The sequence below is a fragment of the Centropristis striata genome, chromosome 15, assembly GCF_030273125.1.
Source record: "Centropristis striata isolate RG_2023a ecotype Rhode Island chromosome 15, C.striata_1.0, whole genome shotgun sequence".
NCBI classification, from domain to species: domain Eukaryota; kingdom Metazoa; phylum Chordata; class Actinopteri; order Perciformes; family Serranidae; genus Centropristis; species Centropristis striata.
The window spans coordinates 7,095,287-7,112,343 of record NC_081531.1 but is presented as its reverse complement, the minus strand read 5'-3'; the positions used below and the strand labels follow the sequence as shown (position 1 = coordinate 7,112,343).

The following is a 17,057-nucleotide window of genomic DNA, read 5'->3' as shown; positions in this document are numbered from 1 at the left end:
CTTAATTTGACATGTTTTCTTACAATGATAACACACAGAATCTGGCCTAAAGAAATCCTACTCAGTGCCCAGGAACTAGAACACATGAATGATATACAGCAATCATCAGTTATTAACTGTGCTTTTCCTGCTATGAAAATATTAGTTTACAGTGAAATTGGACTAATTCAGGCAAGATGAATCAGATAAATCATTTCATGACTTAATTACACCAAGAAAATGAATGCATCCAGATTTTATTGGCTGTAATTAAATTGCCTTCCTCACATTTTAATAAATGATGGGAAAACTAATTTGGAAGTTTAGAGCAGTTCACTTGGCACTTTTTGCTACTTTGTAAAGAAAAAGGAGGGCAATAAGAAATAATTATACTCAAACATTTTACTTTATAACTTAGTATACAGTATATGGTGGAGGAGACGTGGCTGAAACAACATTTTACAATCGTCTAATGCAGCAAACAGTGTCCAATCATATCAGATTTCATTACACTGACGTGGAAATTTGAGTCTCCGAGCAGATGACTCAGCTCATACTCCCCTGTCCAATGTTACACTCACCATGAACTCATCACCTGCTGTTTACTCGTCACAACAATCACTAATAGATATTTTCAGCACTGCACTGCCTGTTCCAAAAATGTCCTGGAGGGAACATTAATTTACTTCCTTTATTCCAGTTCGTTCAAAAAACAAAACAAACGTATTCTAGGTCATAATTTCTGCATTGGTGTACTATGTTTTGTAACTAATAGAGCTTTCTTAACCCTTTGGAGTTTGGGGCTATTTTGTCGGTTTTGGACTTTACCATGACATGTCGGTATCATTGTTTTCAGCACAACCTCACCTATATGACCTGATTTTTTTTTTATTTTTTTCATTTTGACTTACTAGATCAACATTTTGAACACAAAAATAATTACAAAAAACACATAAAACACACCAAAAACAGAAAAAAATTACAAAAAACACATAAAAACACAAAAAATACAACCCCCCCCCAAAAAAAACAACAACACAAAAACACACAAAATTACAATAAACACTCAAAACACATCAAAAAATACAAAAACACACAAAAACATATAAAACCCCCCAGATAAAAACACACTAAACACAAAGAAATAACAAAAAACAGTTAACACAAAAAATGCTGAATGCACACTGCAAAATTAGAAAAATCTCTGCAAAAAAAGTAAAATCATGTTACTACACTTGGTCAAGTTGTTTTTTACCTTTGCTAAAAAAAAAAAAAAAAGAGTAGAAACTTCTGGAAAAGCCAAAACTTTAGAGAAAAGCTGACAGCAGAGTTCCATGCTGCTTCGTTTTCACATTGTGACGTCATGAAGAAGTCGTGCTCTGGTGATTTCGTGGACTCTAGAGGGTTAAGAACAAAGATGTAGAAAATGTAGAAAAAACTATAAAATAAAATACCACAAGAGTTTATTTAATCCAGGAAACAACTTGTTTATTAAGATGTTCATGGAGGGATTTATTATCCATTTGTTACATGTCAGTAGATCACTTTTATCAAGCTTACATGACTATAAACCAATTTTAAAACTTGAACAATTTGCAATTCAGTTCAACAACAGAGTTGAAGAATGGACTTGGATAGTAGGAATGAAGTTAACAGGGTAACAGAGTGGGCAATGCTGCCCCCCAGACAACATAACATGAAAACAGCGTGAAGGACAGGCATAACAAAAACCACATCTAAAGATGTCTGACTCAGTTGATAAGACTGCAAGCCTCTCATTTATCTGATCACAAAACCAAAACAGCCTACTTAAAAAAAAATGCTACTTCAGTATAAGAGCTAGATCAGGGGTCGGCAACCTTTACTAACTAAAGAGCTATTGTTGGCCAAAAAAAAAGAGAAAAATATCATAATGTAGCTGCATACCTTATTTTGAGCCTTATCATGAAGATGAAACAGCCTACTAAGTCTAAATGAACCTACCCATAATACTAATAGGTCATAATGTTATATAGAAAAATATCTTTCAAGTACCATTTGAGAATGCACTATTTAAATTTGTGAGTAGGGAATGGACTGTATGAATGTAATAATGAATGTAATACTTGTGAATTTAATAACTAATTTGAATAATTTCTGATGATTTTACTGTCTACAATGTTTCATTGTTTTTACATTACCATTTTTAAGTGTTTTGTTTTTTGTTTTTTTGACCCCAGGAAGACTAGCTCGTCCCACTTTGGTGACAGCTAATGGGGATCCTTTTAACAATTAATAATGAGCATTTATTAGTATGATTTTGTCAAGTTCAAATGAGGGGCTGGACACCAAAAATATCTCAGGAGATTTGGAATTGAAGGAAAAACTCAAAACTAGGCTTGATGTTGGCAAAATTCAGAGGTTAAGATGTTGAGTCGTAGACTTTATTCATCTATGGTGCACATTTTATTTGACTAAAATGTAAAAAATAACATAAAATGTAATGCTGTATATAAGCAACACAGTTTTATAATTCAGAACCACCAACATTTAATGAAAATTAAATGTAAAGAGAAAATAAAATAAATTTAATTTGGTATAATTTTTTTTGTCGCAGCCACATGGAGCCACTGCAGACGGCCTGAAGGGCCACATGTGGCCCCAGAGCCACAGGTTGCCTACCCCTAGTCTAGATAATAAAAAACAAAAACAAAGATGACAGTGGCTTTACTACCATATCATAACCGACTAAGACTCCTCCTCCCTGTCAGGGTATGTCTTCATGTAGACCTCCACCATTGAATCCAGATCAAACCCAACATCATAGTTCATGTTCAGCAGTGCCAGACTCTTTGCTTTGAATCTGTCAGGCGTGTTCTCCATGTACATCTTAAACCGCTTGTACGCCACATCACAGCTGTCCTCCAGCACCAGGGTGGGCAGGATGCTGACCAGCCTCAGGACGGCAAGCATGTTGGGGAAGAACTTGACGTCAGCCAGCTGCAGAGTTTCCCGCAGGTTGGATGGGAACGTCTCTCCTTTGCCCTTTTTGCTCCATTTAACCCACCAACAGTGCAGCTCGGCGGAGAGCGTAGCTGCGTTGGGGATGTAGTCTTTAAACGCCTGCATGTTCTCTTCGTCCGGTTCGGTCGACTTGTTCTGCTCGATGACGGCCGGCACCAGCGACAGGCCTCTCAGAGCCTTCAGGTGGTCCTCACAGAAGAGGTCATTCACCTCTCTGATGATGTGCTCCACCATGGGGACCGACAGGTGCTCCTTGAAGTAACTCTCCGGACGAATCGCTCCGCCTTCTGACTGGTGCTTCCTCAAGAACGACCCAGGAACCTTGACTGGGATCTCCATGGCGGCAGCCAGGTTGGCGGCCTCGTCGTTCCAGAACTCGTGGTACACGTCGAGGTTGTCGGACACTTCCTTCAGAGAGTGCAACACCGCCGTCAAACTGGTCGCGGCAAAGTGGGCGTCTGTTGGCGTCCCTTGCACGTTTTTCCCGAACGCTTGAGTGAGCGTCAGGACGTTCTTCAGCACGACCAGCGCCATAACGAACTCAAAATCAGCGAGTGCTTTTGAGATCTCCAAGGCGTTGTGGGTGACCTGATCGTCCCACCTCATGTCCTCGTTGTCATGGACGCTGTCCACGCAGAGAAGCAGCGCCTCCAGGATTTCTACCGCCACCTCGAACGCGTCTTGCCGTCTGGTCCAGCTGGTTGCACAGATCTCCTTCAGCTCCTTGGCCTTCTCTTCTTTGTCCGGGTAGAAAATGGAAATGGCGTGCTCCAACTCCAACTGCAGCAAAGAGGACTGGCCGAAGAACGAGTCGATCTTCTTGAAGGTGGACAGAACGAGCTGAACCCCTGGCAGAGCCATGCTGTTTGCCAGGGACAAGTTCAATGGAAGAGTAGATCTTAGTGTGAGCGTTGCCATGGGATACCGCTCCGTCAGCTTGGACGCAAATGTTTTGATCTTACTAAAATGTGTCCCGGTGCAGGAGTGGGCCTGACCTCGACACTGCTCCATATCCAAGCCCCATTTCTCAGTCATTTCAGACAGAAGAGTCTCTGCTAAGGCGTCTCCTTCACCTTCAAAGGACGTGAACCCAACAAACCTCTCCTGCTGGCAGTTGGACTGGTCCACATAACGCAGAAAGACCGGGAGGTGCCATTCTCCTGAGATCTTAACCAAGTCATCAGTAAGTAATGAGAAATAGCCGTTTTGTTTGACTTCCTCCACCAGCTTACTGCGGATGCACGTCTCGCACACCTCGATCAGCTGATTTAGCTGAGCTGAGGAGCAGCACTCCTTATTCTCTTCGTGCCTCTTCTTGAGGACTTCGTCCCCGCAATTCATGCGATATTCTAACAACGCCTGAAAGTTGCTTGATCCAAGGCCGTCCTGTTTATTATCCCCAGGCCCCGTCGGAGGAATGCTTTGCTCTCCCAACAGTACGAGAACTTCAAATAATGACTTAAGATACTCTTTGTATTCGTCTTCATCTGAGAGCGGCTTGGCGTCCTCCTTAGCGGTCTCTGCTGGAGACTTTTTCATTTCTAAAAAGAGAGAGAGAAACAGTTGCAAAACCAATCATTCATCTTTGGTCTGGGAGTCATTTTTTCATCATCAATTAAAAAAATGTGTGTTAATATTCTTCTTACTTTTTCTCCCCTTCTTCTCCGTTTCATCATCTTTGGTCTACAATAACAAATAGTCAAATTAAAAATGTGATTAAATAGAAAATATAAACTATTTAAAATAATTTAAGATTTAGAGAAAATGATTAGACCACCATTGTTTTCTTCAATGTCTTGTTCATTTTAATCCCTGGTACAACTTAAGGTACATTTGATATCATATAAATCTGATATCTAGACATTTTACATGGTTTTCTTGATAATAATCATTATCATTATCTAGAAAACCATGGAAAATGTCTAGATATCAGCTCTTAAATTAAACTCTTATGAGCTATTTTTGTTGTTATCATTATATTTGTCCAAACAAATGTACCTTTAGTTGTACCAGGCATTAAAATCAACAAGAAATTGAAGGTCTAATAATTGTATTTTACCCACCATTTCTTTACCGCGCTTGCCCTGCCCATTTTGAGGTTGGCCCGGTACATCAAAGATAGTTGGTATGGCATCATCCTTCAACACTGTACCCTGGGCATCCTGTAGGTAAAATTAAGCCAGAAAAGTTAATCATACAGGACATATGAAGACTGAATAAAAGCTATGACTTATGTTGAACTTACCTATGCTATACACTGACTGAGCACTACACAATAGCATTAAATGTCACAGGTCCTGAGTCATATTGTTCTCTTAAAATTTCATTCCAATTCTGGAAAACACAACTCACCCGATCAATCAGTGATGGTTCAAAATGTTTCCCACATAGTCTGTAGTATCTATACAGCTGGTCTGGTGATTTTTCTGCGAGATCTGGCCTCTGGCATTTTTCAACCCACTTCTTGGACCTGAAAGGAGGGGTGATAAATGAGAAAAAGTTTAAAATCAATGGGTGTCCTTCGAGTCTGGCTCACAGCCCTTTGTGCATCTCTGCCATTATCAGTGAAGCTAAAAATGGCCCAAAAAATGATGAAATTAAATGAAAACAAAAAACAATTGAACTTTTGGCTTAGAGGTTCAGTTATGAGTAAAAATTACTAATAGTAAACAATACATCGGAAAAAAAAAAAAAAAAAATGTATGTATAAATGTATGTAACAATCCTATTAATCAGAACAGGTGTAAATGACAATACAAATTACACAATATGAGCCGATATCACAAAGTGTGCCTTGATACGAATTTGATGAATTTAATTTTGCCAATTATCAGTGGTGGAATGTAACTAAGTACATTTATGCAAGTCCTGTACTTAAGTATGATTTTGAGGTACTTATACTCTACTTGAGTTTTTCCATTTTATATAACTTTATACTTAAACTTAACTACATTTAGAGGCAAATAGTGTACTTTTTACTCCACTACATTTAGCTGACAGCTTCAGTTACTTTACAGGTCAAGATTTAACATGAAAACATGATGAATTTAAAATGGTTATGCAAGTTTATAAGTTAAACCACATAAAAGTCTAAGTATAAGTAGTTAAAATGAGCCCTACATTGAGAAAATTAAAATGCTGTTTACATAAATGCATCAATAATAATAATCCAATAATATATTAAGAATATAAAAAACAATCTGAGTGGGTCCATTCTGCATACGAGTGCTTTTCCTTTGATACTTTAACCCTATAAAGCCTGAACAGTGAAATAATTGCCAGAAAATTCTAAATTTTCAAAACTGGAGTGTTTGTTGAACCGGCTAACATTTTTTTAATTCAATATAAATTTTCATATATGAATTTAATTTGGATCATATTTGATACATCAGGTCTTTTGTGCAATTTGTTGCTCACACTTTGCTTTTCTTGAACTCACATAATCATATAAAACCTAATATTTTTAACCAAATAAAACTTTGACTTTCCCTTTAACATTTTCCTCAAACATACAAAATATTTTTTTCCATATAAAACAACATCATACATCTGCTGATATGAAGTTTTCACGCAGCAATGACAGATCCACCAGTGGAACCAGCAAATCATTTTTGTTACATCTGGTATTTTTGTGAAATTTGCTGCTCAGTTTTTTTAATCATCAATTCATGTATTCGTCAGGTTTTTCAGGAAAAAATATCACACTGATGATGTAGAGGTCTCAAAAACTCATGTATCAAATATGATACACTTGGCATTATAGGGTTAAGTACATTTTGATGCTGATACTTTTACTTGTAGTTGAGTAATTTCACAGTGTGATTTTAGTACTTTTACTTAAGTAAGGGATCTGAATACTTCTTCCACCACTGCCGATTAAACACAGTTACATTTATAACAGCTCACAAAAAGCAACTAAAATGTGAATCAATAATTTTATAACTGAGTGCTTCTCTTTTTTCTTTACTGAGAATAATACACATTTTTCATGGCATACATTATGACTTGTCATGGCACAAAAAAAGCACAACTGGAACACTTTAATAACGATCTTATGGCTCACATCCAAGTATTCAAATAAGCCATGCTAGTGAGCCAGCATTTACTCCCTCACCGACAGTCATGGAAACACTTATTAGACCACCCTTTTCCTTCAGTTTCTTGTTCATTTTAATGCCTGGTACAACTAAAGGTACATTTGTTTGGACAAATATAATGATAAGAACAAAAATAGCTCCTAAGAGTTTAATTTAAGATCTGATATTTTGCCAATTTCCTGAGGGAACCTTCCCAAGGGATTAACAATCTATCTATCTATCTATCTATCTATCTATCTATCTATCTATCTATCTATCTATCTATCTATCTCTGATATGTAGACATTTTCCATGTTTTTCTTGATAATAACCAAAATCATTATTTAGAAAACCATGCTAAATGTCTAGATATCAACTCTTAAATTAAACTCTTATCAGATATTTTTGTTGTTATCATTATATTTGTCCAAACAAATGTACCTTTAGTTGTACCAGGCATTAAAATTAACAAGAAATTGAAGAAAAAAGGGTGGTCTAATCATTTTTCAATGACTGTAGTTGTCTCTTTGTTAAATTTAACTGGCAGTATCATCCTGATGTATAAAACACTACTAATGAGATTGGTATAGAATGTACATTTAGTTGTACCAGGCATTAAAATGAACAATACATTGAAGAAAACAAGGGTGGTCTAATATTTTTTTTCTGCATGACTGTAAATGGAAAGCGTCATTTTATCATTTAAACATCTGGTTTTCCTGCTATGAAAAAAATATATAAGGATATTTCTTGCATTCAAGTTTCTTGTAACTTGGATGCAACTATAGTATTAAACGTGTTGTATTTTAACAATCTGTAAAAGGTCTTAAAGTGCACCAGGCGTGTCTCTGTTTAGCAAAAAGCAAGTGCGTGTGAATCTGTCAAACTTCTGAGTGAGCTGCAAAGCTTTTGTCATTCTTCACTTCAACCATAAACACTGTTCTGTCTGTTTGCATGATGCTAGCATCTTTATTAGCAATGGTTACCTTTCTGGATCAAGCGGAAACCTGAAGCGTGGCTGAGTGTCTGCTTTGCCACCTGTACAGTTCGGCACAGCGCACTGATTCTGCATTATACCTTTTTTATCATATACTCGTTTTTTGCAATGAAATCTTGTGAGTGTAGCAAACTAGCGGTAGTTAGCTTAGCCAAGTTGAACAATAAGACGATTTCCGATTGTTTTTCTTTCAAAATAAAGTGCATTGCGTTTGAGTAACTAAAATAAAATGTCCTCATTTTACAAAATCACTTTTTTGTTCTTGCAGAAATATTCCAAGGCATGACATATTAAATTCCGTTGACATATGAACTGCCACTGGTTTGTTATTTATGTTTTTATTGTACAATTGATTTTATTTTGAAAGCAGTAAGGCTTGCTTGTTAAAAGTATTTTGTGCAGCTTGATCATTGGAGCTCAACGATCAACAACGTGCATCAAATGAAAAGCGCGCTGCACAGTGATTTCCCACAATCCTCTGCAGCTTTTTCAAAGCCCAGAGGTTAAAAACATGTCAGGGCATATTTCAAAATGCATTCACATTCATTCACACACACACACACACACACACACACACACACACTCATAAATAATTCATAATGAATGACACACAGAGTCGTTGACCATCACTAGTATTATTATTATTAACTATAATAATAGTAATAATACTGTTTCGTCTTGTACAATCAATATTATCTATAAAAGTAATGAAATGTAAATGGTTAGCGTGATAGTTATTACACATTAGTGAGTTGTTATTACAATTAAAAAAGAATATAATAATATAATAATAATAACAATAAATGCCAAATAGCAGAAATGTATGTATGTATAGAATGTATGTATATGTCGTATTTTTATATTATTTATTCTGTTTCCTATATCTCTTATCTATTAAGTGTAAATTCAGATTCATCAGAGGTTAATTATTTATAGGTTGAGTTTTTTTATGTATGTATAGTTTATGTTCAATGTATGTTTGGATGCTGATCTATCTATCTATCTATCTATCTATCCATCCATCCATCCATCCATCCATCCATCCATCCATCTATCCATCCATCCATCCATCCATCCATCCATCCATCCATCCATCCATCTATCTATCTATCTATCTATCTATCTATCTATCTATCTATCTATCTATCTATCTATCTATCTATCTATCACATTGAATGAAATGACAATGCATTGGCTCCCAGTGATTGTAAATGTAAGATAAATAAAGTATGAATTTGAAAATATAAAACTGTAAAAATAGAATATTTATATTGCACAGAAGTGTAGCAGCAGAAAGAGTTTCTGCACATAGACTGGAGGCTCCAGCTGTATGTTTTTCACTTCACCACAGCTGACAGAAGCTGTCAGGCAGGTCATTGGGCGTGTAGCTGTTAGCATGGACCGGTATTAATGGAATCCTATTTGGTTTCAAACTTTCAAACGGAATGCACGCAGGGAAACTTCTAGGACGAGAGAAAGGACCTAGTTGTCTTCAAATCTCGTTCTTCTCTATTGGTTGATTCTATGATATCGCGATACTTCTGTGACCAATAGCAACGCAGCGGCGGAAACTCAAATTGAATGTTATTTCCGCAGGGAACCAAGAGACGGACTTTATTCCAGTTGGTGCTGCCTCGGATGGTTTTCTCCTCGTGTTGTAGCTCACAACACAAGACCACAGCAGGGTAAGTTAACTTTTATTTATTTATTAGTTTGTTTAAACATGGGTTAAGGGTTCATATACAGCGCACTCGACTCCATACAGCTAACGTATGTAAGTTTTGTGCCGAGTATTAACGTCACGCCCAGCTACTTACCGTTAGCTAATACAGTCAAATTAAAAATTGGCCTAGACTATTGTTGTTTTTTTTACAATTTCTTGTTCATTTTAATACCTGGTACAACTAAAGGTACATTTGTCTGGACATTTATTTTCCATGTTGGTGAGCCAGCATTCACTCCCTCACCTACAGTCATGGAAACAATGATTAGACCACACTTTTCTTCAGTTTCTTGTTCATTTTAATGCCTGGTACAACTGAATGTTCATTTGTTTGGACAAATATAATGATAAGAACAAAAATAGCTCATAAGAGTTTTAATTTTAGAGCTGATATGTAGACAATTTCCAGGTTTTTCTTGATGATGATTTTGGTTATTATCAAGAAAACCATGTTAAATGTCTAGATATCAGCTCTAAAATTAAACTCTTATGAGCTATTTTTGTTCTTATCATTATATTTGTCCAAACAAATGTACCTTTAGTTGTACCAGGCATTAAAATGAACAAGATATTAGAGAAAAGAAGTCTAATAATTTTTTCCATGACTGTATATTCAAATTTCGTAAGAAATTAGATAAGAAACATATTTTATTTTCTCAGTCGTCAAAGGGAAAAAAAACAAATAAACTCCCAATATGTGATGTGAAATGTACAGTTTTGACAATTTTGGGGGCAACATTATTAATTGTATTTAAGACCCAATGTTGTCGGTTGAAGGTTGAGGTTACTGTAAAATCAAATCAAAGTGTTTATTATCATATATACACAGTAGAAAACATGTTTCCCTGAACAATGAAATTCTTGCTTTGCTGTCCGCAGAGTGCCAACCAATGTAAAAGCTAAAAAAAATACAATATATATACTGTATTTTTTTTACAAGATAACAAAACTTAAGGCAGCAGGTGATAATAAATAAGCAGCCATAATAATAATAAAAACAGTGCACATTTAAGCAGTGCAAGTCTACATGTTCAAACAGAAAAATTGAGAAATTTGACAGTCGGGTTCAGTTATATGAGGTAGTCCATGATTATAACCTCCTATGTGTTATTTAGGAGCTTGATGGCAGTGGGAAAGAAGGAGTTCTTTAGTCTGATGGATCTGCAGTTAACACTTCTGCATGTGATGCTTATGTATTGCTTTGTTCTCCTCTCAGAAATCTCCATTAATTCCACCCTGTTGAGGCTTCACGATGGAAAACGTCGCAGTTTCAAGGCGAAACCACACAAATAAGAGAGTAAGTTTGTTTCGTTGTAATATGAAAAGATTCAAATTCAACAATGTAGAAGTACTTTTATTTGAGTGATTCCGACGGGCTTCCTTGTACCACATTGTGAAAAAAGTGACGAACATATGAAAACCTACAACATGCAGTTGTATGCATGAGGTTTTTTTTAAGCTTACATTCAGTCTAATGGTGTTATTGTTTTTATTGTTTTAGGGAAACAAGGAAAATGCTCAGCCTGCACTTGGAAGCAAGCCCTTAATCAGAAGAGATAAAACGTCTGTTAATCCCTTCCAACTAACAAGCAACACAAAAGAAGAAACCTTGACAAAGAAGGTTCCTCTTAAATCCAAAGAGGACACGAGGTCAACATCTGGTGAGGCTCAGAAAAAGGTAAAGACTGTGCAGAAAGATGGGAAAGGAGCTGCTGCTGATGCCAAACTACGAGCGACACACAGCCGAGCCTTCCTCACTGAACAGGCAGTGAGGCACAAACAAATCATTGCAGAAGCTCCAAAGCCACCAGCTGCTGTGACATCATCAAAACCTGCTCCCGGCATGTACAAAGGCAAGATTATCCAGTCAAAAATTGGATCCATTTGGAAGTCATCTGCCGTCGCGGGTGGGGCAGATTCAAAACCATCAGCACCCAAAACAGAGGGTCAAAGAGTTGGAAATGCGACAAAAAGTAGGTCCAAGTCTGTTGCTGACCTGCCTCGGAATGTCACACAGAAACACGTGGCGACAAGGTCCAAGTCAGTGATGGATCGACCTGCTCAGGTCTCCAAGCCTGCTGCCAGCAGCCGTCCTCCTGCTGGGTTCTACTCTGCTCGCCCTCCTGCCAGGACCGTCCCAGCAACACTAGCCAGCACCAGCACCAGGAACACTAAAGTGGCTCCCACCAAGGGAAGTGGGACTCAGGTGTCAGTGACGGACAAGAAGGTCAACAAGCCTCCTGTCTCAAGCGCCCGCAGTCAGTACAGATTCACTGTGGAGACTGCAGAGGAGAGAAGGTAACGTTTTCTCTCATACATACAGCTGTATCTCAATATATTAGAATATGATGAAAAGTCCATTTCCAGTAGTTAACGTCAAATAGCCCCAACCAAGTATTGAGTCATATAGATGGACATACTGTTCAGAGGACAACATTTCCATATTAAACAGACTTTTAAAAATTGGTCTGTTGCAATATTCAAATTTTTTGAGATAGTGATTTTTAGGTCTTTATTAAATGTAAGCCATAATCATTAAAATAATAAGAAATTAAACAAACTAAGACATGAAATGTTTCATTCTGTGTGTAATGGATCTATATCAGGGATGGGCAACTGGAGGCCCGGGGGCCACATACGGCCCGCACCCTCACTTGAAGTGGCCCTCAGTACAACTACATGCATTTGAGCATGAAATCTTAAAAGTGCAGTGTAAAAATGCACAAAATTACTTCTTGCAATTAAAGTTGGTCTGCTGTTCTTGCACTGAAAAAAAAAGAAATCCCAGTAAGTGGTTATTTTTTATTTGCTTCAAACCTTTTGTATTCCTATTTATACTGTTATACATGCATTTGAGCATGAAATATGTTAAGTTACTGCACTGTAAACATATTTAAAATTGCAGTTTCATCATATCTGGTTGAGTGTACGGTCCTATATGTGGCCCTGTGGTAGTGTCCATGAAAAACTGTGGCCCCCTGCAGCATTGAAGTTGCCCATCCCTGATCTATATAATGTGTTATTTCCACTTTTTGAATTGAATTACTGACATGAATAAATCTTTATGATATTCTAATTTATTAAGATGCACCTGTACACTGTTTGTCGTAGTGTTACTGCGCATCACAAATGCTCAAATATTTATTTATTTTTGTTCCCTCTGCAGAGCGAAACTAGCCGAGTGGTTAGCCTCCAAGGGTAAGGCCTCCAAGAGACCAGCCATGACAACAACAGGACCCTCCAAAACCAAAGTCCCAGCAAAACCTAAAGCTGATCTCAAACCACAGTCTAAGGTTGAGACTCAGTCGGCTGCACAGTACAAACCTGAACCCAGACTGGAAGCAGCCAAGCCAGAGTTACCAGCACACAGCCAGACCCCCATGATCATGAACACCACTCTGGACCTGCTCGAGAACTCTGATGCAGATCAGTTTGTTGAACCACAGGAGAGTGTGGATGATGTAAGGAAACACGCAGGGTTAGGGTTGCTGAGTTTTAAAAAAAAAAGTTACCTTTTTAAAGTATTAAATCATGTTCGTTATTAAATCATGTTCATTTCTTTGTTTCATTTTCACAGATTGTTGTCAACCTGTGTGATGCTTTAGAGGCCTTGGAGACGCCCTCGAGATGTGACGGTAAGTTCACCAGAGAATCTACACAACGATTAGTTTGACGTTAGAGCGGCGCATTGAGGAAATTCAGTACTATTCTTAAAATTTTCCATCTACTTTTCATCTAAGTTAGAATAATAGGTAATGGGAATCGGGACTGCAGTTATAGAATTTTGCATGTAAAGTCATGGAAAAAATTATTAAACCACCCTTGTTTTTTCACTTTATTGTTCAAATACTTTTTTCCATGACTGTATTTTGTGACTGTTATTTTTAGTCGTATTTGCATCCATTTTGTGTCTTTTTAAAAAAAATAATTTTTACATCTACAGTCATGGAAACATTGATAACTAAAGTCATTATCAACAAAACCATGTTAAATGTCTAGATATCAGCTCTTAAATTAAACTTATCAGCTATTTTTATTGTTATCATTATATTTGGCCAAACAAATGTGCCTTTAGTTGTACCAGACTTTGAAATGAACGAGATATTAGAGGAAAAAAAGGGTGGTTTAATATTTTTTTCCCATGACTGCATTTTTTGTCATTTTGTGTCTTTTAGTCATTTTTACATCTATTTTGTGTCTTTTTAGTCATTTGTACATCTACAGTCAATGAGCAAGAAATTGAAGAAAACAAGGGTCTAATAATTTTTTCCATGACTGTAGGTATTGGGAGTCAGGACTGCAGCTATAGAATTCTGCATGTATGCTTCTTACACCTTTTTTGTAATGTTTGTTTCCATTAGAACTTTCCCAAGTGACAGAAGTGTGCAATAATGCTGAAATGGAAGACGGCGAAGACGAGGATGAATGTGAAGAAGAGGTGAAGGAGGAAGTGCCTGAGGATGTTAGTGAGCAGCTGAAGTTGGAGCAAGTGAAGGATGAAGAAGAAAAAAAAGGAAATGGTGACCAGAAAGTGGAGACGGATGAAGAAGAAAGTGATGATGAGGATGTGATGGAGACAACACCACAGAGGGATGACGCTTCAGTCATCAAGTACAGTGTGAAGACCACTCCGTACCTGCAGAGGTGAGTCTATAAAACCCTTTCAATCATAAGAACCCAGACCCAGTAATCCTTAAAGGAAATTATGGGAGATACCACAGACCTAGTGGATACATAGAACATATTTATCATGTTTAAAAAAAATCTACCCCTAAATGTCAAAGATCTGTGATGTGACATTTACGTTACATTGGGCGTTTATAGTATTTGTTTATAATATTTCTTATTTTAAAATTAAAAATTAGACACTTTTCTGCTTACAGAAACACAAAATTGCCATTTTCTTTGCATCTCCATAACATTTATCAAAATTGAGACATTAATAGTGCTGTTTAACAATAAATTATTTTTCAGATTTGTTTTTAAGTGACAAAATAATAATAAATAAATAAAAACAAATAACCATTTGCCTTTTTGTTTGCATCTCCATAACATATATCATAATTGTGACTTTAATTTTTCAGGAAATATGGTCAGAACAAGTTAAATGCAATACAGGAAACCCTATTAACCGATTAGAGTTGTTAAATGGGTTTAAACTTAGCCTCGTAACATATTTAGGTTTTTTGACATGAGCTACTTTTTCAAATTTGTTTCCAGTCACAGCCACATTTTGGAGAAGTCACTTCTTGTCACAGTCACATGACCACCACACCAGGGTGTTGAGTATAGGTCGCTTAGGGATTTAATGAGTTAATGTGAAGCATAAAGCTGAATATGGGAGATTATAGAAGATTTAAAGTGTTTGTTACACAGGTGTCACCATGGGTTCTTATGGGTTAAATCAAATTTCTTTAACCATGAATTAAACTTGAGAAAAAGCTATTTAATTTCTGACAATTGTAATAGTGTTTTCCCTTCAAATATCCCTTGTTTTAGTGTGAAGAAGACGATTGAAGAGGAGTCCAGCGTGAGTAAATCCAGAAGAAAGAGCAACATCAAAGATCTGAAGTTCCTGACCCCGGTGCGTCGTTCCTGCCGCATCGAGAAGAAATCCTCCCGCCTGCCCAGCATGCTGGTGGAACAGGATCCCTGCGTGTCGTCGCTGGCTGAGCTGGTGAAGCTGGACGATGATCCCAACGCCTACATCTACAGAAAAAACCATGCACTTTTGGATGATCTGCCAGATCAGCCCAGGTTGTAAATGTGGTCTGTATAAAAAAATAAAAAACCTACCAGTAAATGTATGGGACTGGTGCTAATGGACACTTTATACTGCTATGTTTAAATGTTTTTACTAATCAGAATAAAATACTTTTAAATGTTTTATGGTATTGGGAAGGAAATGTTATTCCTGTCTTTTGAATGTATTGTCTGGTTCTTAACACGATTGTTTAATACAAAGTTGACGTGTTGCTAAATACATTGCAATAAAACACTATTGCCTTACGTTATGCTTTGTTCTTTTTTTTAACTCTGGAAAGCTAGTATTAAATGCATCTTCATAATTGCTGCTTACAAACTCTACAATTAGCGCTGCAACTAATGATTTTCTTTAATTATTTTCTCCTTTACCTGGTCTATAAAATGTCAGAAAATGTTTAAATGCTCATACACTCAAATATAATTCTCTACCTTTATACACACCCATGTTTTTATTTCTGACTTCTTTGTGTGTGTGCTATATAATAGCACATGTATTGCTTTTATTTGTTGCTTTCTCTCGATTTATTTTTGTATATTTCTTGGGGAGGTGCTTTTTATAAGCCCATATAGGGTTTTTAACCTCTCCTGCACTTAATATTCTTGTTTCATTTCTTTTTTGTAATTGTCTTTTCTTATGGTGCAAATGTCAGTTCTGTAAAAATATAAAAACAAAAGCAGGAAATTACATATTTAGAAGCTGAAAACAAAATGGTTGTACATTATCACTCAACTAATTGATTAGTAAAGTAGTTTACAGCCTTTTTCACAATACTGTGATCACACAGTCCTAAGGACATCACATGATCAATTTGAAAACTCATTGAGGGAGTTCAGTGTGCCTCGAACATACAGATGAGAAGGTAAACTTATACTGCCCTACCAAGCCTAACAGTAACTACATTTTTGGTTGAAATTGAGTTATAACTAAAAATGAACTCCTTGATGTCTGTTTTATCTTGTGACAAAGTTTTAGATTTCAATTTTGCTTTATTTCAGAGAAATGATGTAAAAAACAGTAACTAACTTGCAGTAACTACAAAATCCAACTGAAAACCAAAACAGACTGCAGTAACTTCATTTACAAGTCTGCTTTGGATATATACTAAACATAAAAAATAATAGAAATTATGAGTTTATTTGATAGGGAAATTATCTAGATAGTGATGAAGTAAAAAAGTGAGATAAAATGATATTAAGACTAAAATACACAAATCTTTGAATAGAGTTTTTAAACACTTTTAAATACACTTATTGTTGATGATGATTTTGGTTATTATCAAGAAAACCATGGAAATGTCTAGATATCAGCTCTTAAATTAAACTCTTATCAGCTATTTTAGTTATTATTATATTTGTCCAAACAAATGTACCTTTAGTTGTACCAGGCACTAAAATGAACCAGAAATGAGAAAAGAAGGGTGGTCTAATCATTTTTTCCATGACTGTAGTTTCTATATTGATCGCTTTATAATATGTTCTGTGCAGAGATGTGAGAGAAAAAAAAGACAAACGA

General features: G+C 36.4%; 2 protein-coding genes across 2 annotated transcripts; one reads left to right on the top strand and one right to left on the bottom strand.

The window, feature by feature from the left end:
• Positions 1 to 2,577: 2,577 nt before the first annotated feature.
• On the bottom strand, positions 2,578 to 8,305 carry thap12a (THAP domain containing 12a). The gene is made up of 5 exons (XM_059352329.1): positions 8,045 to 8,305; positions 5,335 to 5,452; positions 5,046 to 5,144; positions 4,629 to 4,665; positions 2,578 to 4,523 (listed from the first exon to the last, which is right to left on the bottom strand). Exons 1-5 carry the CDS (start codon positions 8,128 to 8,130, stop codon positions 2,707 to 2,709), a joined length of 2,157 nt encoding a protein of 718 aa, XP_059208312.1. The 5' UTR covers positions 8,131 to 8,305; the 3' UTR covers positions 2,578 to 2,706.
• Positions 8,306 to 9,575: 1,270 nt separating this feature from the next.
• On the top strand, positions 9,576 to 15,787 carry si:ch211-266i6.3 (cytoskeleton-associated protein 2). The gene is made up of 7 exons (XM_059352332.1): positions 9,576 to 9,740; positions 10,995 to 11,075; positions 11,280 to 12,076; positions 12,945 to 13,239; positions 13,356 to 13,413; positions 14,140 to 14,422; positions 15,278 to 15,787. Exons 2-7 carry the CDS (start codon positions 11,031 to 11,033, stop codon positions 15,540 to 15,542), a joined length of 1,743 nt encoding a protein of 580 aa, XP_059208315.1. The 5' UTR covers positions 9,576 to 9,740; positions 10,995 to 11,030; the 3' UTR covers positions 15,543 to 15,787.
• Positions 15,788 to 17,057: the final 1,270 nt, after the last annotated feature.

Coding starts and splice junctions, on each gene's coding strand:
- thap12a (XM_059352329.1), bottom strand. CDS start 8,130: ATGCAGAATCAGTGCGCTGTGCCGAACTGTACAGGTGGCAAAGCAGAC. Junction 5,453..8,044: donor TTTCCGCTTGATCCAGAAAG/GTAACCATTGCT, acceptor CCCTCCTTTCAG/GTCCAAGAAGTGGGTTGAAA. Junction 4,666..5,045: donor GCAAGCGCGGTAAAGAAATG/GTGGGTAAAATA, acceptor TTGTTATTGTAG/ACCAAAGATGATGAAACGGA.
- si:ch211-266i6.3 (XM_059352332.1), top strand. CDS start 11,031: ATGGAAAACGTCGCAGTTTCAAGGCGAAACCACACAAATAAGAGA. Junction 11,076..11,279: donor GAAACCACACAAATAAGAGA/GTAAGTTTGTTT, acceptor TTATTGTTTTAG/GGAAACAAGGAAAATGCTCA. Junction 13,240..13,355: donor CACAGGAGAGTGTGGATGAT/GTAAGGAAACAC, acceptor TCATTTTCACAG/ATTGTTGTCAACCTGTGTGA.